Source organism: Solanum dulcamara, chromosome 7 (assembly GCF_947179165.1).
Source record: "Solanum dulcamara chromosome 7, daSolDulc1.2, whole genome shotgun sequence".
Taxonomy (NCBI): domain Eukaryota; kingdom Viridiplantae; phylum Streptophyta; class Magnoliopsida; order Solanales; family Solanaceae; genus Solanum; species Solanum dulcamara.
The window spans coordinates 76,195,710-76,220,777 of NC_077243.1; the positions used below are offsets into that span (position 1 = coordinate 76,195,710).

Consider the following 25,068-nt stretch of genomic DNA (forward strand, 5'->3'; position numbering starts at 1 on the left):
CCACGCTTCAGACATTTTTGGGATCCAGAAGCAATGATACTAGTAGATGGTCCTTTTGGGGCATCAATCCGGATAGGCACATTCACTGCAGGGATAAGTGACTTAGTTATCCATTTCAAATCAGTAAATGTATCTAGCATTTGATTTGTTATTTTCTGTAAGTAGATGATCTTATATACCTCCTTCTCATATGTACGGCAGTACGGGTACGTGGATCAAAATAAGATAATGATAAAACTTTTCACACAATTTCTCTTTTGGGTTCATCTTTCTCTCCCCCTAATTGCGAAAAATTTATTTTATCAAATTGACAATCTGCAAATCGAGCAATAAATAAGTCTCATGTTAACGATTCAAGGTACCAAATTATGGAGGGTCAGTCAAACTCAACATATATGCCAAACCTTCGTTGAAGGCCCATCTTTGTATGTTGTGGTGGTGCTACAGCCATGTATACTGCACAATCAAAAATTCATAAATGGACTATATTTAGCTAATGATCAAATACTAATTATGACGGAGAGTATTTATTATAATGTGTCGGTCTAAGACGTATAAGTGTTATCGCATGTAAGAGAGCATGACCCCAAATAGTAATCGGCAATTTTATTTTCATAAGTAGAGGTCTTGATATTAATTGTAGGCGCTTAATGAATGACTCTACAAGACCATTTTGAATAAGAACATAAGCAATAAGATATTCAATTTTTATTCCAATTGATAAGCAATAATCATCAAAAGCTTGGAATGTAAATTCTCCAGCATTATCAAGACGAATAACTTTAATTGGATGATCTGAGAATTGCACCCTTAATCTTATTATTTATGCTAATAACTTCGCAAACGCAGGTTGCGAGATGATAAGAGGCGCACATGAGACCATCTTGATGATGCATGTATTAGGACTATAAAATATCTAAACAATTCACTAGGTGGATGAATAGGTCCACATGTATCCTCATGTATATGCTCTAAAAAGTTAGGAGATTCGATGGCAACCTTCAAGATTGATGGTCTGGCAATTCATTTGCCTTGATAACAAGCAGCACATGAAAATTCATCATTTGTAAGAATCTTCAGATTCTTTAACGGATGTCCAGTTGAATTTTTAAGAATTCGTCTCATCATTATTGATCCAGGATGACCTATTCGATCATGCCATAGCACAAATGTATTTAGATCAGCAAACTTCTGGTTTACGATCAAATATGTTTTAACTACACTAATTTTTTCATAATATAGGCCAGAAGACAAAGTTGATAATTTTTTCAAAATATATTTCTGGTCTGAGACACTCTTGGTTATACCAAGGTATTCAATATTCATTTCATTTAGTGTCTCAACATGATATCCATTTTTGCGGATATCTTTAAAACTTAACAAATTTTTTGGAGATGTAGAAGAAAACAGTGCATCTTCTATAACAATCTTTGTCCCCTTAGGCAGAAATATAGTAGGTTTTTTGGAGCCTTCAATCATTTTTGAATTACCAGAAATCGTAGTAATATTTGATTTTCTTCTAAGCAAATAGAAAAAATATTTCTCATCTTTAAAAATGGCATGAGTCGTTCCACTATCAATTACACAAATATCCTCGTGATTGATCATTGATCCAAATAAAATTTGAGGCATATTCATAATTTTTCAAAAAAATAAAGTAAATATTATAATCAAAACATGGCTCATTATACAAATTTTATTTATTTACATGGATTAAAAAAATATAAACATATTATCTAGTACAGATAAATAAAAAGAAAATTATTTAAATGTTATCAGGCTTATCAATATTCATATTTTCTTCTGGAAAAATTGAAAAAATCAGCTACATCCAGATGCATAGGCTCAATATTATCTTCAGAGATAGAGTTTGTTTTTAGATTATTTTCTCCTCTTTTCAAGGATGCCTGATATAGCTGAGGCAGACGCTTTGATGACCGGCAGGATCGTGACTAGTGCCACATACCTCCACATCTACGACATATACTTTCAAAATTTTTCTTTGGCATAGCTTCTTGCTTTTTCACTCTTCTTTTTATATTGCTGATTATTTCTCTGTGCAAGACGACCATTGTGATTATAATTTCTTCTTCGACTATGATCACAACCATGACTGGGGCCATGACCTCTTTCTTGTTGGTTATAGTTTGTCTGATTCACTTCAAAGAGTGGCAAAGAACCAACATGCCGACTATCATAATTTTTTATTAACAGCTCGTTATGTCGTTCAGCAATAAAAAGGTGAGAAAGTAATTCAGACTAAACATTAAAACCCTTTTCGCAATATTGCTGCTGGAGGAGCATATTTGCGAGTGGAAATGTGGAGTATGTTTTTTCAAATTTGTCTTGCTTAATGATTTCTTTTCCGCATAAATTTAACTGTGCTATAATTCTAAACAAGGCAGAATTATATTCAATTATATTTTTAAAATCCATTAGTTCAAATTGAGCCAATCATGATGTGTCTGTGGAAGGATGACCAACTTGAGGTGGTCATATCTTTCTTTTAGATTCTTTCATAGTTTAAGGGGGTCTTTTAATGTGATGTACTGTAATTTTAACCCCTCGTCAAGATAGTGGCGGAGAAATGTCATGACTTTGGCACGGTCTTGACTAGATGCCTTATTGTCATCTTTGATGGTGTCTGCCAGACCCATTGATTCTAGGTGTATTTCGACATCTAGTGCCCATGATGAGTAGCCTTTTCCACATATATCAAGAGCAACAAATTCAAGTTTAAAGATATTAGTCATTTTAAGAAAATAAAATTCTTACCCTTTTGTTACCTTTTAAAAATAGCTCAAAGTGATAGAGACTCGTGCTGATAACGTGTTATAAAACAGATCAGCTTAGCAAATTAAGTATAAAGAAAGACAGAAAGATATAAAGAGAGTCGAGAAAATTTCTTTTTCTGTGTGTCAGTCTTATACACTGAAGGAGGCTATTTATAGCATGAAGAGCAAGAGGATATGAGAAAGAACACATTATTCTTTTAAGTGAGTTCCACGAAAAAGTGGAGCATCCACTACTTTTCATAATAGACAAATACCTTATCATATTATATATATATACGAAGTTGATACGTTCATGGTGACCCAATTTTATAGCACTAAAAATAATTGGATTGTTCTTATTTCACATCACATTTAATGATTCACTTCGGTTTAAGATTGACATTCATTTAAAGCTTCAAAATTTTTTGAAAAACAATCGAAGAGATGTGGAGAAAATGTACTATTCATTCAAAGTAAACTTTTTAGAATTCCAAATAATTAATAGATACTAATTTAGGACATTTAAAAAATGTGTGATTGAATGATATGCATTCACTTTCAAAACACATGTCAATATATATTGTAATTACGAAACAAGTTTAGAATATTTATACATTTTTTATAATAATTTAAAAAGATTGTCTTAAAGTAGTGAACATTTGGTATCATCTATAAGTCAATTTTTCACCAACTAACACAAAAGCAGAAGAAAAAAATTATTGCTTGCATTTTTTTAAAACTAAATTTATATTTTCTTCACAATTTTAACAATATCTCATTATAATAAGTATATATATGTCCTTATTTGATACTCCTTCGTTCCTTTTTACTTGTCAATTTTTGAATTGACATACCTATTAATAAAACAATGATTGATATAATGAGTTTATCATTTTATCTCTAATAATTGATAGAGTTTTAAACATATTTACTCATTACATTTTTCAAAGTTAATAAATTGAAGGTATAATAGGAAGAAAAAAATTATCATTTTTTAATTTGTCAAAATTGACAAGTAAAAAGAAAAATCAAATTAAAAAATATTTAATAAATAAATAGAAACGGAGAGAATATCATTTTTAACAAATCTCTTCAATTTAATAAATATATTGACTTACAACTTCAAACTCCTAGAGAATGATTGAAATGATATGAAAAACACAAAGTAATGATTAAGTTAGGATAAGCAATAATTTTATACATTTCATTAAGTTTTTTATTATGATTGGACGATATACATTTACCATATCAGTAAATGAGATAGTAATATTTATTATCTCATAAAAATTGAAGGAGGTGACAAATCGCGTGTATGGTTACAAAATACGTGATAAATTTAAGTGTATGTTTGATCATTAATAATTTTTATTTTATTTCAAAAAAATGTTTAGATATAAAATTGATATAATTTTTTAGAATTCAAAAAAACTCCAATAAAAACTATTCACACTCCAAATCAACTACAAAAATTCAAAAACAATTCCTATTTATATTCTTATCCAAAAAGAACTCCATTTTTAAATACGAATTTTCAGCTTAATTTTTTTTCTTCAAAATTCACAATTTTTAAGTCTAAACTCCCAGTAATAACTAAAGAGTTGTTTGGTAAAGTGATGAGATAAACAAGTTATCTAAAGGATTGGAATATCGAGAATAGTTATCTCTCTATATATATGAGATAACTTATTTTACCATTGTAATAAAATGATCGAATAAATAATTTTGAAATTAACTAATTTTCCTAATTAAATATAAACTAAAATAATTCTATATTTTATCACAAAATTATTATCGTTTATCCCTTATACTAAACTACCCTAATTTTAATATTCCATTCGTTTAAAAAAGAATGACGTTCTTTTCTTTTTAGTCTGTTTCAAAAAGAATGATACCTTTCTTTTTTTGTTAACATCTTTCCATATGACATATTTTAGACCACAAGATTAAAGAATATTTTTATATATTTGACATAACTTTAATTTAGAATCACAAAGTTAAAAGATCTTATTTATTTTTTTAAATTTCGTGCCAAATCAAATCAGCTCATTCTTTATTCTTTTTGTCACAAGTAGTGAATATATGATATCATCCATGAGTCAAATTTTTTCCAAAAGTCTTTACCAAAAATAGGAAAAATAATTATTGCTTACATTTTTGTTATTTGTTAGAATCAATAAATTCAAAGCTAATTGCATTTCTCTTCGTGAAATTTTCCACAGATAAGGGCTTCGACTTTTTTTTTTTTTAATTTACATTTTGCTTTCTTCAATTCAACTGAATTTTCACCCCCCAAATTGCATAAGGGAGGAATATGAGTATGGACGGAGGAGATGCTAGTGCTCCGGCGAGAGACGGCGGCGATTCAAACAAGGTGAATAACACCGGCGCCGGTGCCGGCGGAGGTGTTACAATCAACATCCGATGTTCTAGTGGCTCGAAATTCTCTGTGCAGGTCAGCCTCGATTCTACTGTCGGATCGTTCAAGTCTATTCTTGCACAACAAGCCAACATTCCTGCTGAACAACAGAGGTTGATCTATAAAGGCCGGATCTTAAAGGACGAGCAAACACTAGAAAGCTACGGTACGTTATTTATAGGCTTTTTACTTTTAATTATTTATTTTAATGGTGGAGATGATAAATTGCTGGTGCGTGATTAATATATTTGGAAATTTTGTTTGAATTTAATTGCACAGCAATTATCTAGAATTCAAATTGAGATGACAGAAATTAGCTCCTAATGATTCAGTACTGCATAAGTACTGGTTAGTAAACTCGAATTACAGCTCAATAGAAAGAAGAAACTATAATGGAAGTGCAGAAAATAGAACTAATAAGAAGCAAACTCAATCTAAGAACATTACTCAAACATCAGCCTTGATTTGACCCAGGAAGATCTTTTGTACTTGCGTTTAAGAAGATAACTCAGCTATGACGATCAGCTAGGTGCTGACAAATGCTACAAAAATGTGAAGAAGATAATGAAGAAGCTTGAAAATAGGCACTCAAGATTGTTTCATAGTGGTCAATGAAGTATGTTGAGAATCATGAAGTCTCATGCCCAAACCCCAACAGATATAGTGTCCTCATGTCCAAACCCCAACAGAGATAAAAACACTAGGTGATTTCTTTTCATATGTCCTAGCCAATAGAGTTACCTGGTATCCATTGCCGGTGGGCTGTGTGAGGTGACAAATATCTCATGAAATTAATTGAGGTGTGCTACAAGCTGGTCCGGATACCACGGTTATCAAAAAAAGGGAAAAACACACACTTGAAAATAGAAGAGGAAATGAAGAGAGACAGAGAGAGACGAAATTTCCAAAATATTTCACGCCTCTTCACAATAATTTCACTGTGTTTATACGAAGGGTGTGGTCTAATCCCTTGCCCATGGTTCCCATGTGACCCTATTTAATATGATCCGGGTCATGATAATACTTCCCACTTGAAATTGGCCTTGTCCTCAAAGTCACATATAGCTTTGATGTTAGCTGCTGTTTACTCGTTGATGGCTGGTAAGATTGAACACCCACAAAATTGCCAATGCCAATGACGGTAACACAAATGAGTGAGCTGCCCAAACGAGGTCGTTTCAAGTTGCCTTCAAATCTAGAATTGCAGCAAAACGTTTTCCCAAACACATGCGCCATACTCCTATATTTCCATTTACTGAGCAAGACTCAAATTGAACATTCAGTAAAGCTCCATTATAGGTCCTTGATATTAGCTCTCCACAATGCTCTGAGATTTCTGTTACTCTGCATACACAAAGGTAAAGCTATGTATCGGTAAATATAATCAGTAGCTCCAGAGTAGTTTCACCAGGATCAAAGGGAACTTGTAAAATATTTCTCAAGCTCATTTTCTGAAGTATATAACTCCCTTGCTATATCAAGCTCAGTCGAACACTTTTGGTAGCATATCAACAGAGGATCCCTAATAGGAAAGACAGTCTTTCATCCGCAAGATTGTCCATTAATTGACAACAAATTCTTAAACGATGAAACTAACGAAATCTTACTTGAATGTTATTTCTTTTTTGTATTTCAAATACTTCGTACAGTGCCCAATAAATTATTAGGGGTTCTTTTAATGGATAGCTGCTTGCTCTTCAAATTCTCGAGTCATTCCCCCAGCACAGTAGCAATTACTTCATAGTTGTCCCCACCACATCTTATGTCCAAACGAAAGCATAGGGAATATGTCATTGTCATCAACATGCAATTCAAGTACTACTGGTATTGCATACAGGTTATATTTTAGCATGTTACTTCATGCCCATTAGCTAGGCCAGACAAAACGTGATGGCAAACAACAGTTTTTTTATTGCTTATACCCTCTTTTAGTACTATCACTTTCTCCAATGTTCATCACACGAGTCCTCGGTAAAATACTTGAATAATGTTGTTGCAGCATAACAAACTTCATCAATGTATGTGTTCGTTGATTCATGCAAAGTTTATAAGTATATTATGCTCTTTACTATTTCATCCTGGAAAGCTATGCTCCACATCCAATCACCAACCATTAATTCTCCCAATAACGTCAACTATGATCGATTAATATATGTATACTTATGGGGAGATGACACTTTACTGTCCCCTTATGTTTCCAAATCTTGAGTTCCATGTCCTGGTTATGGGAAGCTCCAAGATCTTTAGATGTAAATTTTCATTCTCATTTATATGACCATGTATAGATCCATTAGTTCCCAATTGTAGAAACTAGGATGTTTGAACCTAGAGGACACAATGATGCAATAAACAACCCTTCTTCCATGTTCCCCATTTGCATATCTGTTCATACCCAAGGATTTTTGGCACCTCATGGTTAAGCCTAGAAGATGTAATTGCTGCATACTAAATCAAATGCATTGTCTTTTTCTGCAGTTAAATTGTCCCTTATAAAAAAAATTCAATTGTATAGTCTGAATTTGCTATAGCTAAGTGTCTTACAGTTGGATGGGCATGCATGTTAGCCACAATATGTAACATTGCACCAGATGCATTTCTGATTGAGACAACTGAAGAATTAAGGTTGCGAAGCCACATAAAAGTGATGAGTGAAGAAATCCAGACGAAAGACATTGTCTACGTGCATAGGAAATACGCCAGTCTCATCAGTAAATTGCTCGTTCTGCTAATAGTCCTAAAATAGTCATGTTGTATCAATATTAGCAGCTTTCTTTGTTGAATTTTTTGTGCGTTCATATGCCATTTTTTGCAAGTTCTCGCATGAAAAATCTATGACAACAGAAACTCCGTAATCTGGAATTTGCATATATTATTCCTAACACATATCCAAGGCTTCCTTTCATCTTCAGCTGGAGGTCCCTTTTCCATTGGAAGACAGAAAACCTGAACGTAGAGCACCCTGGGGGATGTGCTAATAGAGAATGTGAATTCTGTAATCAACACAGAAATTCAGAAACTGCCTAGTAGCTTCTTAGTTAGCAACTTATCATAAGAACCATTCACTTCTTCCCACATGCCGTGTAGCAAAGCACTACAAGTGTAAATGGTTGGATGTACTTCTCTTTTAAATATCTCTTCCGAAATATCATGAATCTCCTTGGAATCCGAAGTCCTTAGCCTTCCAGTCTTGTCAGTCTCATCATCCTTGCGCACAATTCTTCCTAAAACTTTAATCCCAAAGCTCTTGATTTTGCCATTTCCGTTTGCTAAATAAGATAACTCCCTGTGGTCTGGAGTTGTTCCAGCATGCTTTTCAGTACTACCACCATAGTCTTTAGGAAGACCTACAACTTCTACTTTGATCTCAACCATGTCTGGTGCACCTTGGCCGTGAAAGATAAAACCATTACTACTTTCATTTCCTGCTTCAATAGCAATTTTGCCAGACATATCTATATGGATTGAAGCAATATAGTTCTCTGCGACATACACGTTTACATCAGCCCAAGCAGTTAAACCGTGTGAAAGTTCCAACCCCAGGAGACACATTTTTCGTGAACTAGGCTATCATTGCACTATTTTCCGACATTTGTAGTGTACTAGGCTTAGGAATGGGTTGAGAATGTAGCTGGGAAGTAGAAGTTTTAAAGACCACTTTTCTCCTTTTAAGGTAAGCCTCAATAGCCTTTTATTGCAACCTTGCTTGCTCAATTGTTTGGTCAAAGTGGTAGGCCTAAATACCTTGATAGACATCTTGATTTCTTCTTTTAGTCCACCTGTGAAACTTGATAGGAAGTAGGCATCATTGACTGTGTTGTACTGCGGATCAATCATCTGCGCTCCAAGGCCTTCAAACTTCTCAAGATACTCTTCAACAAATCCCTTCTGAGCCAGCCTGATCAACTTTTCTTCAAGGTATCTAGGTATCTACTCTGTGTGATGGATGATCCACTTCCTTATTTTGAACTTCAGTTCTAAACCTGTCATTTTAGACTAAGTTGCTCGGACTCGGGGGCGTGTATCCTAAATTTAAATTTTAAGATTAGGGGGTACAATTCCAGGTGATGGGATTCGGCTAAAGAAATTCCAAAATTATAAAATAGAGCTATAAAGATATTATAAATTTTGAAAGATCTTCTAGGTCGTCTTCTCAAGTCCCCAACTTCTTTTAAACTTTCTGGTTCTTTCCCTCAAAAAAAGAGAAAGAAAGTCATTCAAGGCCTTTCATCAACTCTCCTTACAGGTAGTTGCTACTGTCTACCAGAAGTCGGAACACAACTGCTTGAATTCTTAGTTTCTCTTTGTTTGGCCTGAAACATGAAGCAATGAATATTGACCAAGAGGAAAAGCTAAAAAGGACTATAATATTGAAGGTATCTGATGTGGACTCTTGTCTTAAATCTATTTTATCTTTTATTTGAGAAAGCAAAATCTCAATTTTTCCCCAGATTTGTCCATGTACTCTTGTCAAAGTATCTGATGTGGGTTGAAATTCCACATGTATTCTGTACCCGCCTTGAGTCGACACGGATGCGGTTGCAAAAATGAAGAGTCTGTGCAACTTAGCTTTTAGACATATCGTGAATGTAGAGAATTTTAACCCAAGGCCTTAATTGCAATTGGCAAAGGGCTATATATTTCACAAAGAAGATCGAGAATGTAGAGAATTTCCCTGCAAAGCCTCATCTTCGATTCAATTCCCATCTTCTCTACAATCTTGTCCAATTTATCTCACATTTCTATCCGTGAACTGGTCAATCTATCTAGCCTACCATGGGCTTGTTTAAGAGCATTTTCCCGATTATTCAGCCTCAAATCATCAACTGTAAAACGTATTTTCTTAGCCATTTCCACTTCCCACAGATTGCAGAGTCGATGCTTTGATACCATGTAGAACACACTATGTGAAATGCAATGAAATTGGGGCTCAATTTTCTGCGATTTTCATTGATGAAAGTAAAACTTCAAACTACAAAGAAACTAGAAAGGGTAGCTCAAGTGGAAAGCTATCTCCACCTCCAACCTTGAGGTTGGGGATTGGGGTCAAGCAGCAAGGGAGCAAAGTGGAGAGGGCCACTATTGATTCCGAAGGAGGGGGGTTGGGGTTGGTAGATGTAGGTTACCGTATTTAAAACAACAACAAAGAGAACTACAAAATACAAGGTAATTGAACTGAAAAAGAAATAAACAGTAATGGAAATTGAACTTCGAACAACCAGATGAAACTTGCAAATCTGCAGAACAGAAGAGAAGAAGTGAGAAGAGGAGAAAGGAATTCAGAAGAACGGTGTGAAGGATCCAGAATTCTATTATGCCTTTCTCTCTGCTTCAACTAGATTGTTATATTGACTACCCTTAAATCTCCACCATCCAAGTTCATTAAACCAGAGGTAATCCTGACCGTCCACGTCTCCCTTTGTTTTATTTCAAATTTATCGGGAAGCTTAGTTGGTCTATGTATCGAACCCTTTTGAGGCCAGTACATATGAATATATAAGTTTCTTCGGATAGAGGATTCGTAGCATGCGATTTTGATTTGGTTATCGAACTCTTGTATTGAACTATTGAGTATTATAACGAAACAAGAAATTGGAGGAGTGAAATATTGAGGATTAAGTTGACAGAGTGTTATCAAAGGGGCTCGCCTTAGAGCCTTAGGCAAGGCGTCGGTGTGTCACCTTCCGTTGCAAGGCGAGAGATATGAAAAAGGCGAGCAGAGGTGCTGAGGCGAGGCAAGCATGGAGGCGTCCCTTTTTTTAAAAATAGAAAAGAGCACAACTTTTAAAACTCAAAATGTAAAATTAGAGTTTTTTTCACTTACCACTTTTGAGTCGACTACACGACTGAGTTCGACCTAGTTCTTTATCTTTGTCTTCAGACTTAGCTGAGCGCAAAGGTACATTTCTTCTCTTTTCTTCTTTCTCCTCTGTTTCTGCCGACTGGGTACCGGGAGATTCTTTTTTCTTCTTTCTTCTTTCTTCTTCTTCTTCTTCTTCTTCTTCTTCTTCTTCTTCTTCTTCTTTTTCTATCTTTTCTGTTTCCAGCTCTTTCTTTTTCTTTCTTCTTCTTGCACAACTTCTTCTTCCCTTTGTTTTCTATTTTTTGTTAATCTGTCCAGATTTTTTCTTTTCATTTGCTAGTCCATTTATTTTTATTTTCTGCCGAATTGAGTTAAGTTGTATACTAATTAATACATTAATTTTTTGCCTATAAGCAGTAATATGTTATTGCTATTGAGCGACAGGATTAGAAATGATGCTATTCGGGACAAGGTGGGAGTGAGCTCGGTAGAAGACAAGATGCGGGAAATGCGACTGAGATGGTTTGAGCATGTGAAGAGAAGAGACACAGATGCCCAGTGCGGAGGTGTGAGAGACTGGCCATGGATGGTTACAGAAGAGGTAGGGGTAGGCCGAAGAAGTATTGGGAAGAGGTGATTAGACAAGACGTGACACAATTACAGCTTACCGAGGACATGACCTTAGATAGGAGGGTGTGGAGGACCCACATTAGGGTAGAAGGCCAGTACATAGTCTCGTTATTCTTCCCTATTCGTAGGCGCATTAGCGCATTACAACTTCGTGTGCTCTGATTTCTGTTATTTCTGATATTATTTATTACTTTCTATACTTTGATTACTCTATTCTATCTGTGACGCTTTCGTTATTTGTTTTTCCCATATCGCTTTTAATTTCTTAGCATTATCTGACATCCTTTTATGCTTTTATTGAGTCGAGGGTCTCCAGGAAACAGCCGTCCTACCTTGGTAGGAGTAAGGTCTGCGTATACTCTACCCTCCCCAGACCCCACGTTGTGGAATTTCACTGGGTTGTTATTGTTGTATGTTATTGCTATCGAGATTTTGGTTATTTATATGCAATTAAATATTTTAATTTGTTGGTGTTAATTGACGCCTCACTTCTAAAAGACAAGCGCCTCGCCTCTCACTTCAGTGAGGCAGGCCCTTGTCACCTTACGCCTTCCAAAACACTGTGATGACAGATGATTGTCCCAAACTACCTTCGAATAGATGCATAGTAGTAGTTGTTGCTGTATTGAATTTTTGTGTTAGGGTATTACACGTAATATTCCTCTATTATTATTCTCATAATGGGAATTGCTGTTTCTGTTAAATGTATGAAAATTGTATTTTTGGCTTTATGAGCTTAAGGTGGCAAAGATGAAGGCAATGAGTTCTATTGGCTTCGATATCTTTAGCAAGTGTACTGTTTGCTAATATGCTTTTAGTATCTACTGCCAAGCAGTGTTATCAAAGGCACGCTTAAGCCCTGAAGCTAGGCTCAAATCGTGTTGGGCGCTTTGCCTCGCTTAATGTGCGTTTCAGTGTCATCATCAAGGTTGAAAGGCATACTTTTCTTTGCTAATGAACGTCTTTTGAAGAGAAGACACTAAACAATTGATATTTCACTTTATCGTAATTATTTTTCAATTTCTTTGTTTATATATTTGTCATTCATGCTTATAAATTATTAGTCTTGGACTAAACATATGTATTTGTATTTTTCTCCCTTTGCGCCTTTTTTAATTAAAGCCCACACTTTATTTGTGCTTAAAGCCCCAGCGGACCTTACAACTTTTTTGCGCTTTTTTGCTTTTGATAGCATTGGTTCTAAGCGATGTGAGTGTTTCTTGATAAAAAGAACATGGGCATTTGGTTTACTTGATAACATGTTAACAAGGCAGTGAAAGAGAGGTGCTGTTTGGGAGGAGTGACTTAGTGATTTGTTCAATGTGCAAGAATGCCTGCATGAGCTGTTTGCCAAATTATAGAGGGGTAGTCCTAGTTTCGAAAAATGATTGTTTGGAAGTTTTAGGCTGATGTTGGGATAGCTCACATGATAATGCCAATCATGCTGACCCGGAAGATGGAGTAGTATCTTCTTTGGCTTGACTTGGTTGTTGGTGCCATCAATTTAGAAACTGACTAGTAGGATGTGTACACTGCTGTTAGCCTCAAGTGTCTTAACAGATTGAAGGGATAGCTAAGGAGTTCTGAAGTAATTGCTTTGACTTGTAGGAAGCTATTGTTAAACTATACTGTATTAATAGACCATTTATAACTAATAAGCTTGTTAAATGGGATGTCACATGAATTGACAAGTATATGTAATCTTAAGAGACATGTCTTTTATGTTATATTACAATGTTCACTCTATCATAGTGTTCAACTTTGTACTAGTTTTAGTTGAAAAGTTAGATTAGTATATAGAGGAAAGATGTGATGCCCATGGATTTTTTTGGTTTATCAATATTAGAATAGTAAAAATGTGAAGCGAGATGGGTGAAAAGTGGGGCTTGTGCGATTTTCGTTGAATGTAATATGTGATTCTACTTTCCTTGAGACACAGTTTTTTATTGATGTAATATCTTCTTTTTCTTTTTTGAGTGAGAAGGCGTATCAGTGGGGCTTGTGTGACTCTTTGTTGGATGTATTGTGTGGTTCCACCCTCCTTGCGATGTGCAGTTTTGCATGGACGGAATATCTTCTTTTTCCTGTGATTAACTTCTACTTCTGCATTATTTTTTACATGAAGATACTCTTGACGCCTGTCAAGTTGTTCACAATCGGTTAATTATCACTTCAAAATGTTCAAGATTGAGTTTAGAAGTGGTACACTATTAGCACTCAGTGCCAAGCTTCAGTTTTATCTGCTTTTGTAGTTGCAATGTAACATGTTATCAAGCTGTCAGTGATAATCGTAGTGATCTAGCTTAGTTTAACTTTGTGCTTGATAGGTCTGGAGGCAGATCACACCGTTCATTTAGTTCGAGGTTCTGCCCCAGCTCCCTCTGCAAACCCTGCAAGTGCAACCAATGTTGGAGGTCCAAATACTGTTCAGAATGCACCAAGAGATGCTGCTTCTGATGCAAGCGGACCATTTCCAGGATCAGGCCTTGGAGCTTCAATGTTTCCTGGTCTTGGAAGTGGTGGTGGTGGTGGTTTGTTTGGAGCTGGGCTTCCAGATTTTGAGCAGGTCCAGCAGCAGTTGACTCAAAACCCTGACATGATGAGAGATATGATGAATATGCCTCTTGTTCAAAACTTAATGAATAATCCTGAAACCATCCGCAACTTGATCATGAATAATCCCCAAATGCGAGAGATCATGGATCGTAATCCGGAGCTTGCTCATGTACTCAATGATCCTGCTACTCTTCGACAGACAATGGAGGCTGCACGAAACCCTGAACTTATGCGTGAGATGATGCGCAATACAGACAGGGCTATGAGCAATATTGAATCTTCTCCTGAGGGATTTAACATGCTGAGGCGTATGTATGAAAATGTCCAGGAACCATTCCTAAATGCATCAACATTGTCCGGAGATACGAGAAATGATGTGGGGTCTAACCCATTTGCAGCTCTTTTGGGAGCACAAGGTGGTGGACAAGGCAGACAGCAGTCAAATAATCCTCCAACTACTGGTTCTGAGACAACTGATAATCTGCCTGCTCCAAATACTGATCCACTTCCTAATCCTTGGGCATCTGCAGGCAGTTAGTTCTTATCATCTTTTGTTCTTTAATCATTTTGACTAGCTAGAGTTAAACTGTTTAATTTTTTTCTTATTTGGTGATAACTGTATTCATAAAGTAGCACAAAGGTAGTGCTGGGATTTTTGTACTAGTGACCAGAAAAGCCAAAAGCCTAGCGCTCTTCTAAACATTAAGAGGGACTGCATAAATTCTTGTAAAGCTTCTGCCTCATTTGCATATTCCTTTTTACACCAAAAGTGAGGTAACATGATACAATCTAAACTTAATCATGTGCACTGATTTGTGTTTCTCCTAAAATCATCTCGAAAAGTTTTTTTTTAGTTTTCTTTTATTTTATTTTTTAGTTAACTGTTTACTTAGAGAGTGTTTGGATTGGCTTTTTAAAAGTAGCTTATAAGCTAAAAGCCATTAGTTGGGAATACCCAACTTTTGGCTTAATATTTTTATACTTCTTTGGCCTAAAAATTAGTGCTTATAAGCACTTTTTTGTTTTTTCCAAACACCACAAAAAGTAGAAAAGGAGCTTAAAATCCAAAATCACTTGCAATAAGCCAATCCAAACACCCTCTTAATCTCTTGTTTTGGCTTGTGTTGAACTTGCGATTCTCCTGCAATTGTTAGCTACCTTATCTTTTTCTCTTGTATTTCTTGAGATATTTTTGTGCACCATTGCTCCTAAGGTTGCGCATGAAGTCTTACTTGTGCAGTTTGTGTTTACAACTTGAATTTAATTGTCATCAAGCACTATGAATTTCTTATCTAGATTTGTCTGCTGCTTCTGTTTTCTGTAAAACAATAAAAGATGGTTTTTTTCCCTTTCAATTTTCGTCCACTAAAATGTTTCAAAGTTTCTTGTAAGCCTCTTAATGTTGATTTGAAGTATTTTAATCCTTCATGTTGTAGACGTAATTATGGTGTACTCTTAGGATCCTTGGCTAATCATAATGTTATGCCTTATTTATGAACTATATTTCTCACGAAGCCATGTTGTTGGATAAGTATGAATTATATGCTTATGTTCTTACTTATACATTGACTTTTTCAGCTGGAGCTGCCCAAGCCAATACCGCTGCTAGGTCAAATACTGCTGGGGATACCAGGGCTGCACCACTTGGCCTAGGTGGGCTTGCTTCCCCAGGTTTGGAGCAAATGCTAGGTGGCATGCCTGATACCACTTCTCTAAATCAAATGATGCAGAATCCTGCCATCTCACAGATGATGCAATCTCTCCTTTCAAATCCTCAGTACATGAACCAGGTACTTATTTATTTGTCTGACTGAAAATTTGCATGCATTCGTTTAGCTTATTGCTGTATTTCTGTTTCCTTTGTCTCCTCTTTGTCTGCTAACAGAAAGTTTCTCATCAAGCTTCTCATTTAACCTTGGTGATTAGGTTTTAGGAATGAACCCACAGCTTAGAAGCATGCTCGATTCCAATCCACAGCTTAGAGAAATGATGCAAAATCCTGAATTTATTCGTCAGTTGACATCGCCTGAGACAGTGCAGGTAAAGAATTCTTGCCACACTTAGGTGGTCTTGCTTGCTTAAAGTATGCATCTGGTGCATGAGATGTAGCAACTAAATGGCATGGGTAATCTCATTCATTTTTGCTTGGTAATAGTAAAACTTTTGTGACTTTCATCATTAATAACACTCGAGAGCAGTGCATCCACGTGCAAGATAAACTGAAAAGGAAGTGTGAAATGACCCAAAGAGACCGTAAACCAAATACAAGTGAAATGCAGATGGCTAATGGTTTAAAGAAAAGAACACAAAATGATTGGTTGTACTAAGAAACAACAGATTCTCGTCTACTCTTTTTCATTGCTTTCTTTCACAATGATGTTATACCTGTGAGAAATATTGGAGAAGAATATTATTGAATTGTGAATATACATTATTACATTGAGACCCTATTTATAGACACTACATTAGACTCCTTTTCCAACTAGAACACTATATTACAATCCTTTTCCAAGTAGGATTCTACATACTATTCCCATTCCTATTCTAACACCCCCCTCAAGCTGGTGCATACAAGTCATTGTAGAATTCTCACTTAAGGAATGAGAGAAATCAAGAATTGTATTGATGATGAATAATCGAGTACATGCTCCTTTATATAGGAGAGAGTTTGTAGAGTCCTAGGCTAGCTAAACTTAGAGTTACACTACAACACAAATACAATTATAGGTATAAAGATTAATTACAATTACTTTATCGATATAGCCTTGTCCTAGTCTGACTCTAACTCTCTAACAGTGAGTCCGACTTTAACTCTTTAACAGTGTTTGATAATCTGCAGAACTCCTAACAGTTGGACCATGTTGCTCAACCCGATTCTTAGCTTTATCTTGATCCTTATCTTCAACAATTCCCCTCAAGCTAGTGAGTGGTGGAACAATTACTCCTAGCTTGCTTCTAAAACTAGCCAAAACTTGCTTTGTCAATGCTTTTGTATGAATGTCAGCTAGTTGATCCTTAGACCTCCCAAACTGTGTAAGAAGCTGACCTCTGGCCACCTTTTCTCGAACAAAGTGGTAGTCCACTTCTACATGTTTTGTTCTAACATGGATAACTGGATTTACCGTCATGTATAAAGCACTCAAATTATCACAATACAGTTTAGGCACGGTCTTGAGGTCCCTAATATCGTGGAACAAGTAGGTGATCCATGCCATCTTTGTTGCAGTGGAGGCTAGTGCTCGATACTTAGTTTTAGCACTTGATCTTGCTACCGTGGTCTGTTTCTTGGAAGTCCAGGAAACACAATTTGCACCTAGGTAGATGCTATAGCCTGTAGTGGATCTCCTAGTGGTAGTGCATCCTCCCTAATCAACATCTGAATATCCATATAACCTACAAGGTGATTGTGAGATGAATCTGAGTCCATGGTGTAGAGTAACTTTGATGTACCTGAGAATCCTTTTAACTCCTTGAAGGTGTTCATATAACCCACATTTCACAGTGTATTTTCAATAAAGGTTCCTTCTCAATTTTATTCCTCAAGCCAAATGGAAGTTTACAACTTTTGCCCAACTAGCAATTGGAATAGACAATATGAATTTTATTTCAGCTACTAACATTTATGCAGCTATTACTGCTCAAAACTTTTAAAGGCTTCAAATTAGGATGTCCTAATCTAGTATGTCATATGTTGTCTGATGTGTTCCAATCGTGTGTAGTAGTCAAAGCATGAAGGTTGTTATCTTTCGAAGGATATAGTCTACTTCTCTTAGATCCCTTGGCCAGTAGTGTCCTTGTCTTCTTGTCCTTTACAACAAAGATATTTTCATCAAATTCAAGAGTGCAACAATTATCCTTTGCAATTTTACTAAGTGAGACTAGATTCTTAGCAATCTTAGGAACTACAAGAACCTCTTGTAATTTCATACTTGATTTATTTGTATTCCCAACATGTGTTATGTCTAACTGTGATCCATTCCCAACAATGATTTTGTCAGATCCATAATGTTGATACACAAAGTGATAAATTCTTAAATTCCAGTGTTGAACTTCCTAAACCAGGTTTGAGAAGACTGTTTCTAACTATAGAGTGACTTACACAATCGACATATAAGGCTTCTAGACTCCTCCTGAGCGACAAAACCAGGTGGTTACTCCATATAGACTTCTTCTTCGAGATCACTGTGGAGAAAGACATTCTTAATGTCTAATTGATTAAAAGGTCAATGGAAAACGACAACCATAGATAGAAAAAAGCGGACATATGCTATTTTAGCCACGTGAGAAAATATCACTGTAATTCAACCAAAATATTTGAGTATACCCTTTTTTTGGAAAAAGTAAATCCGAAACAAAAAGAAATCACTGCAAGAAAACTTAGATCTGTCGGAAACAATGCAACCAAGTGTTCGAAATTTGGTATAAAATATATAGATCGTCTCAAAATCAAGAGATGAATAGATCTTAAACAAGAAAGTCACAGTAAAATCGGTCGAAACATACTCATGCGTCGGATTATTAGATTTGATGGTTGGTGGTCCAGAATGATGGCACGGCCCTACGCAAATCAGATTTGAGGAGTCACCGAAAAGACACTGTTCTATGCAACTCAAATATGAGAAAATAGTTCAAAAAAACTCATCAGTATTACGCAAATTAAATATGAGAAGTAGTTCAGAAAGATGCACGGTGCTACGCAAATAGGATATGAGAAAGTAGTCACTGAAAAATGGCACGGTGCTATGCAAATTGAATATGAGAAAGTAGTCACTGGAAAAATGGCACGGTGCTACGCAAATCGAATATGAGAAAGTAGTCACTAGAAAGATGGCACGGTGCTACACAAATCAAATATGAGAAAGTAATCACCAGAAAGATGGCACGGTGCTACATAAATTAGATATAAAAAAATAATCGCCGAAAAGATACACGGTGACTCAATTTTTGCTAACATAATCATTGGTTTGACAGGCGACATATATGGGTAATAGCCGTCCGCCGCCAGCGAAAGCTCTTTGATTCTCTACCAAGATCGTAGAGGCTCTGATACAATTTGTTAGTTACGAAATAATCAAGTGTTACGCAGAAGCTAGTAAAACAAATCTTGAAAGACCATGAGTAAGAAGACAAACGAGAAATATATCAAAAGAGACAAACATTTAACGCAATACAATCAACCGACCTACATCCACAAGAGGAGATGAGCAATCCACTATATAAAAGAGAGTACACAATATCGAGAGAAATAACCTCTGACAATTCACTTAGAATAGAAAAAGAGGTTCACACAAGTGTTACGTCTCACAAATTCTCTCCCTACACAAAATTCTCAAAGCCCTCAAGATTACATTGTGAATGCTACGAAGTTAGAAGGAATAAGCCTTTATTTATAAAGTCATAAACATTTTCCTACAAAGAAAAGGACTAGCCAAATATGGAGACTTTGTGTTTTCCTAATTATTCTAGAAAAGTCAGGCCAAACACCCAACAATTCTCCCCGTTGGCCTGAATTTCTGACAAAATAAATTTACTCCATCTTCTTCACATAATCTTCAATAGGTTGCATCTCCATCTTCAAATAAAATATTCTTCATTACTATTAAATAGGTTGCGGCTAAAACTAAACCCGCCAAAATAAACACCTGTTTTTTTTAATCTCACTCTGATACCATGTGAGAAATATTGAAAAAGAATATTATTGAATTGTGTATTTACATCATTACATCGAGAACCTATTTATAGAAGACACTACATTAGACTCCTTTTCCAACTAGGACACTACATTACTATCTTTTTTCAAGTAGGATTCTATATACTATTCATATTTTGAGTAGGATTGTATATATTATTCTTGTTCCTATTCCTATTCTAACAACACTTACTTGTGAATCTGTAATTCTGGGGTTGTTGGTCCCAATAACTCCACTTAGAACTCCGAAGAAGAAAAAAAAAGAGGGTGCACGGTTGGGTTGGGTGGGGTGGGGGTGTTAAACTACCATTGTTGGGTAAGAGAAGCTGTATAGGCTTTATGTGGGGTGCAAAAAGAGATTGTTGATGTCTGTTTGAGACTGAGATTTTGTTATATTGTTCCTTTATAATCCATCTGTCTTCCTTTGACTTGTACCTCTTTTTCTTTCTTTTTAGCAACTTATGACTTTCCAGCAAGGCCTTGCATCTCAACTTGGGCGTCAGCAAACAAACCAGTAAGTTGGTTCTTATTGGCTGTATGATTTATCTTATACTAGTTTCTTGGCACGCGTGTTGCGTGTGTACCCTGTGTCAATAACTTTAAAAAATCGTACATACAAATTAAAAAATGTATTTAAATTGTAAAATGAAAGTAACAAGAAAAAATTATCTAATTATTTTTTATCTTTGAGATTAGATATTACATAACACAATATACTAAACATAAAGAAATTAAATGATAAGGTTGGAATAATAGTCAATTAATCTAATCTAAAATTATATTGTTGAATTTGATGTGCAATTATAGAAATATTGAACTTTTCGTGTATAATGATGGTAGGTGATGTGTACAAATAAAGATATAAATAGTAATATATCTTTGTAGACGTAATTCCTCATATATGTTTTTACTAATGCAATTTTAGTTACATTACTATGGCCAAATCTTTATTATTATCATAAATAAGATTTTATTGATAAAATGAGTAAATTTTATTGACCATGTTTGAATTTAACCCCAAACATATATATGCATACTTGTATCTTGGAATTTCTCATTCCAATTACACATGTGTTAGTTTTATGAACCAAAAATTATTGATAGTATGTATCAATCAATTCAGCGTATTTGAAATATAAAAAATAAAATTTAAAAGGTAAAAACCATCTAAAACACCTGCTCGCATTCAAGAATTCAACTTGACGGCTTAAATATCCTTTACATACTCCATCATGCTTCACTCTATATATCACCATGTGTTATGCAATTTCTGCTGATTGACACTGACTGGAAAATGAGAGAAATGAAAATTTTAGTCACCCACATATATGGCAGCATGCACAATTAACAAATAGTTTTCTTAACTTTAGTTTATGAAGCTCAGATAGTAGAAAAAATAACAGTAATTAATATGAAAGAAACAGAAGAAATAATAGATCAAAGAAGAGAACTAACTTGGGATGAGTAAGGAGTCATTCTTCCAATTTGATGCAATCTAAATCATAAAGAAATATGTAAGAACAACTCAGTTAAAGCAGGGCATTGAAGGAGAAGCAGTATGGGTATACAGGAAATGAAAAGGGAGATTCATATGAAGTTTCGACTAAAATTTAATTAAGATTAACATAATAATAATTAAAGATAAAGGTAAATAAACAGGATTATATAATTGTAAGCATGTGTCAAAGTTTGTTGACTCAAATCATAGATCGATAATTGTCACTTACTGATCTTCTTTTATCTTTAAAGCCTCCTAAGTATTTTCCTCTCTAGCTAGAAGCTGCTTATCTTTTCTTGAAATAGTTACTAAAAGAATTTTCCAAAGCCATGCTGATGTTGTATTTTATGGAGAGTTTGGAGATATAGATAAGCATGTAGGGAACAACAAAGGAAATAGACAAGTAGTTTAGTGAAGCACTTGTTGACATCTCCATACTATTGTGATACAGATGATCTGAAAGGGTGCTACCCGATTTTCTTTAATTTGAGTTTCATGTTCTAACAATAATTGTTTGGAATTTAATAACAATCAAAAATAAATTTACATTTAGTCCATGAAGATGTTCCATTGGTCTATATTTAATAAGTTACATGAAATTTGGTCTATATTGAATTAGTCCATGCAACTTTTCACATTCTTCAGATTTTTACAACAATTAAGAGACTGTTAGTTTGCCAAACTGGTCTGTGAAGTTACAGCTATGATGAAAATATAACTTTACTATTTACTATTTAATTAGATATTCAATTAATTGTATTCATATTTATTTCATAATTTAGTATAGGGGCAAAATGGTAATCCAACTTTGCACTTTGAAGCTTCCCACTTTTATATATATATATACATATATATATATATATATATATATATATATATATGATGGCTTGTGTATTTGCTTGAATTATCGAACTCTCACCTTTTCCACAATTAAGCTTGCGGAAGAAAAGAATTTTCCTTTTCACTTGTCAAAAGATAGAGAAATCCTATCTAGTTGAGACGAACTTGGTACTGTTCTGTGTTGACAAAGTTTATTTTTCTACTTGCAGACAGCCAGGCCAAAATGCTGGTGGAGCAGGTAAACTTACTATTCTTCAGATCTTCAAACTTGATATTCTTTATCACTTCGATAAAGTCATTATGAATTAGTCTGCATGATAGCTGGTATCTCGTGTTAATAATGTTGTCTTGGGGGATATAATTTCTCTGGAGCATTTTTGTTTCTAAAGTTTGCTCTTATCATTGCACAATAGGGTCCACTGGGAAATGCACACCTTTGACTTCCAAATTCTCCTGTACATTATTTCTTTTGTAAATAGACACACTTAATTTGTCAAGTTCTTATCTATGTTGCCGAGACATTATGTATATTAGTTTTGGCTCACGGAGTTTGGGTTTCAAACTGGATTCTTGACCGTGGAACCATTATTCAGGTTGTTAAAGAGACGGCTATTGATTTTCCGTGATACAATGGATATAGGGAACTACTGAAATCTATTTTGACTTGTCAAATAACCATATAAAATTCAGGGTTGAAGGGCAAAGTTGATGCAATATCTGTATATGGAATTATGCTTTAGTTAACTCACATCAGTGTGGTGGTTTACATAATTGCAGCACTCGACAACTCGGGAATGGAAATGCTTATGAACATGTTTGGTGGACTTGGGACCGGGGGCTTGGGTGTCCCTAACAGATCTAATGGTTACTTTTATCTCTTGCTTTCCTTCTTCAATATATCTCTCTCTTTCTTTCCAGCTTAACGATTTGTCAATCTTCCTCTTGACGTTCTGTTGCAGTGCCCCCTGAGGAATTATACGCTACTCAGCTAACACAGTTACAAGAAATGGGTTTCTTTGACACTCAAGAAAATATCCGGGCACTGACTGCCACTGCAGGCAATGTTCATGCTGCAGTAGAGCGACTTCTTGGAAATCTTGGACAATAGTGTCAGTCTTTTCTTCTATAGGACAACACAACAGCTGATGGGTCTGATGAAATTGATCGACTTTGAAAGTTCAATTTTTGAACTCACGTCTCGTCTTCCCCCCCCTCCCCCCCCACTCCATTCTCTTTTTACTTGGACTAAAGGAATTTGATTGAAGATCTAGTTCTTGAGTTCTCTGTACATACAATGTTAAAATCGGTCCCATAACTAGTTCGAACTCACATTTCTTTTACAATACACTCGGGCCGCAAGAGATTTTCTGGACTTTAAGTTAATTTTCAGCTGTTGTCATATATATCTCAACTCACTGAATTTATTATTCAAAAGCTTGCATAATGTGTTTCAGTGTTTGTATGCTACTGGATTATTAGTGTGCAGGCTTTTCTTCTTTGATTGAGAACTTTTTTAGTTTAAAAATCTTTAGTTTTCTTTATTTAGTGGAAATATATGGTGGTCACTTAAAATGTAGTAAGATGTTCGTCACAAATTGGATAGATGTTGAGTTGTTTTTCATCTTTTTTTTGTGATGCACTCATTTTCTAGAAATTCTAGATTCGCTTCTGATCGTACTCCTACTATTGTGAGGTTGAGGAATTGTTTTCGAAAGATGCTTGGTGGGATAAGAGAGAGAGTGTGTGCGTGTCTAAAAGTCGTTCGATGTGAGAAGAGAGTGCATGTATACAACAATAATATACTCAAGGGTAATTTCACAGGTATAGTCTAAAAAAGATAAAGTATAGACAGGTCTTATCCCTACCTCATGAATAATAGAGAAACTAATTTCCAAACGCGAGAAGAGTGTGTGCGCGTACAAGTACAACATGGGAAATCTAAATAGCTCCTTTGTAACTCAAGTGAAGGCATTAAGGTAATTGGACAAATTCCAATATTTGGAGTCTTGTCGGTGTATATGGACCAGCAAAAAAATAGTGGCCTGTGGTATGGCGTATGTGCCTTCCATCCTGAAAAGAGGTGGCGACTTTGCATGAGGGGGAGTCTGGTTTATAACCTCGTGGCTGACTTCACAGAGCAGCACTTCTTTCTCTTGCTCAAGTCCAAACCCCAAAAAGTCTCTCGAGGCTTCTCGTTTGGACCATCACTTTTTTGAAAATATTTCATGATTTTGGTACATAAGAAAAAAGTATTACCTCTGAGTTAAGATGAGGTGTGTTGGAGGGCGAAAGGACACAATTAATGTGTAATGTCACTTGTTCTATTAAGAAAGTCATTTCCTTATTGGTAAGGAATTTGTTTTTTAAGTAGAACATGTTTTTCACCATACCAAACACACTCTTAATAATCAAAACATACCTAAACCATCACTTTTTTGCGAGTTTCACAACTCTAACTATCAATTGTTCCTAAGTTTGCCTTCTCACATAATTTAGAACAACATCATATTCTAATGATTAGTTGAACCTAAGAAAAACATTTTCTGGTCCATTTTACTTTAGTTTCAACAAAAGGTGACCATTAAAAAGATTTTTTTCAACAAAAAGGTAACCATTAAAAAGATTTTTATTAACGGTGTTTTAGGCCGTGGTCACACTTACCATTCAATCATGTATACAAAAAAGACTTGGCGAGTAAAATTAGTTTTGGTATTCCTTCTCCAACTTATATTTCTTCAATTAGTGAGTACAAAGTGTTCGTTTTTTTTTCCCCGAACACCTTTGTAATACTTTTACTTGACCTGAAGATCTATCGATAGCATCATCTCAACTAGGGGTATACATAGACCGGGTTGGTTCGGATTT

The 25,068-nt window shown here is 35.2% G+C and overlaps 1 protein-coding gene across 1 annotated transcript; it reads left to right on the top strand.

The window, feature by feature from the left end:
- The first annotated feature begins 4,951 nt into the window (after positions 1-4,951).
- Positions 4,952-23,670, top strand: LOC129896472 (ubiquitin domain-containing protein DSK2b-like). The gene is made up of 8 exons (XM_055972390.1): positions 4,952-5,356; positions 13,948-14,709; positions 15,755-15,966; positions 16,103-16,216; positions 20,321-20,379; positions 22,413-22,441; positions 22,981-23,067; positions 23,163-23,670. The coding sequence occupies exons 1-8, from the start codon at positions 5,086-5,088 to the stop codon at positions 23,309-23,311; spliced, it is 1,683 nt and encodes a 560-aa protein (XP_055828365.1). The 5' UTR covers positions 4,952-5,085; the 3' UTR covers positions 23,312-23,670.
- Positions 23,671-25,068: the final 1,398 nt, after the last annotated feature.

What these genes read in the sequence shown, in the direction of transcription:
- LOC129896472 (XM_055972390.1), top strand. Translation starts at nt 5,086, where the DNA reads ATGAGTATGGACGGAGGAGATGCTAGTGCTCCGGCGAGAGACGGCGGC. An exon ending in TCCTTGGGCATCTGCAGGCA is followed by an intron (nt 14,710 to 15,754) that starts GTTAGTTCTTAT and finishes TGACTTTTTCAG; the next exon opens with CTGGAGCTGCCCAAGCCAAT. An exon ending in TGTCCCTAACAGATCTAATG is followed by an intron (nt 23,068 to 23,162) that starts GTTACTTTTATC and finishes GTTCTGTTGCAG; the next exon opens with TGCCCCCTGAGGAATTATAC.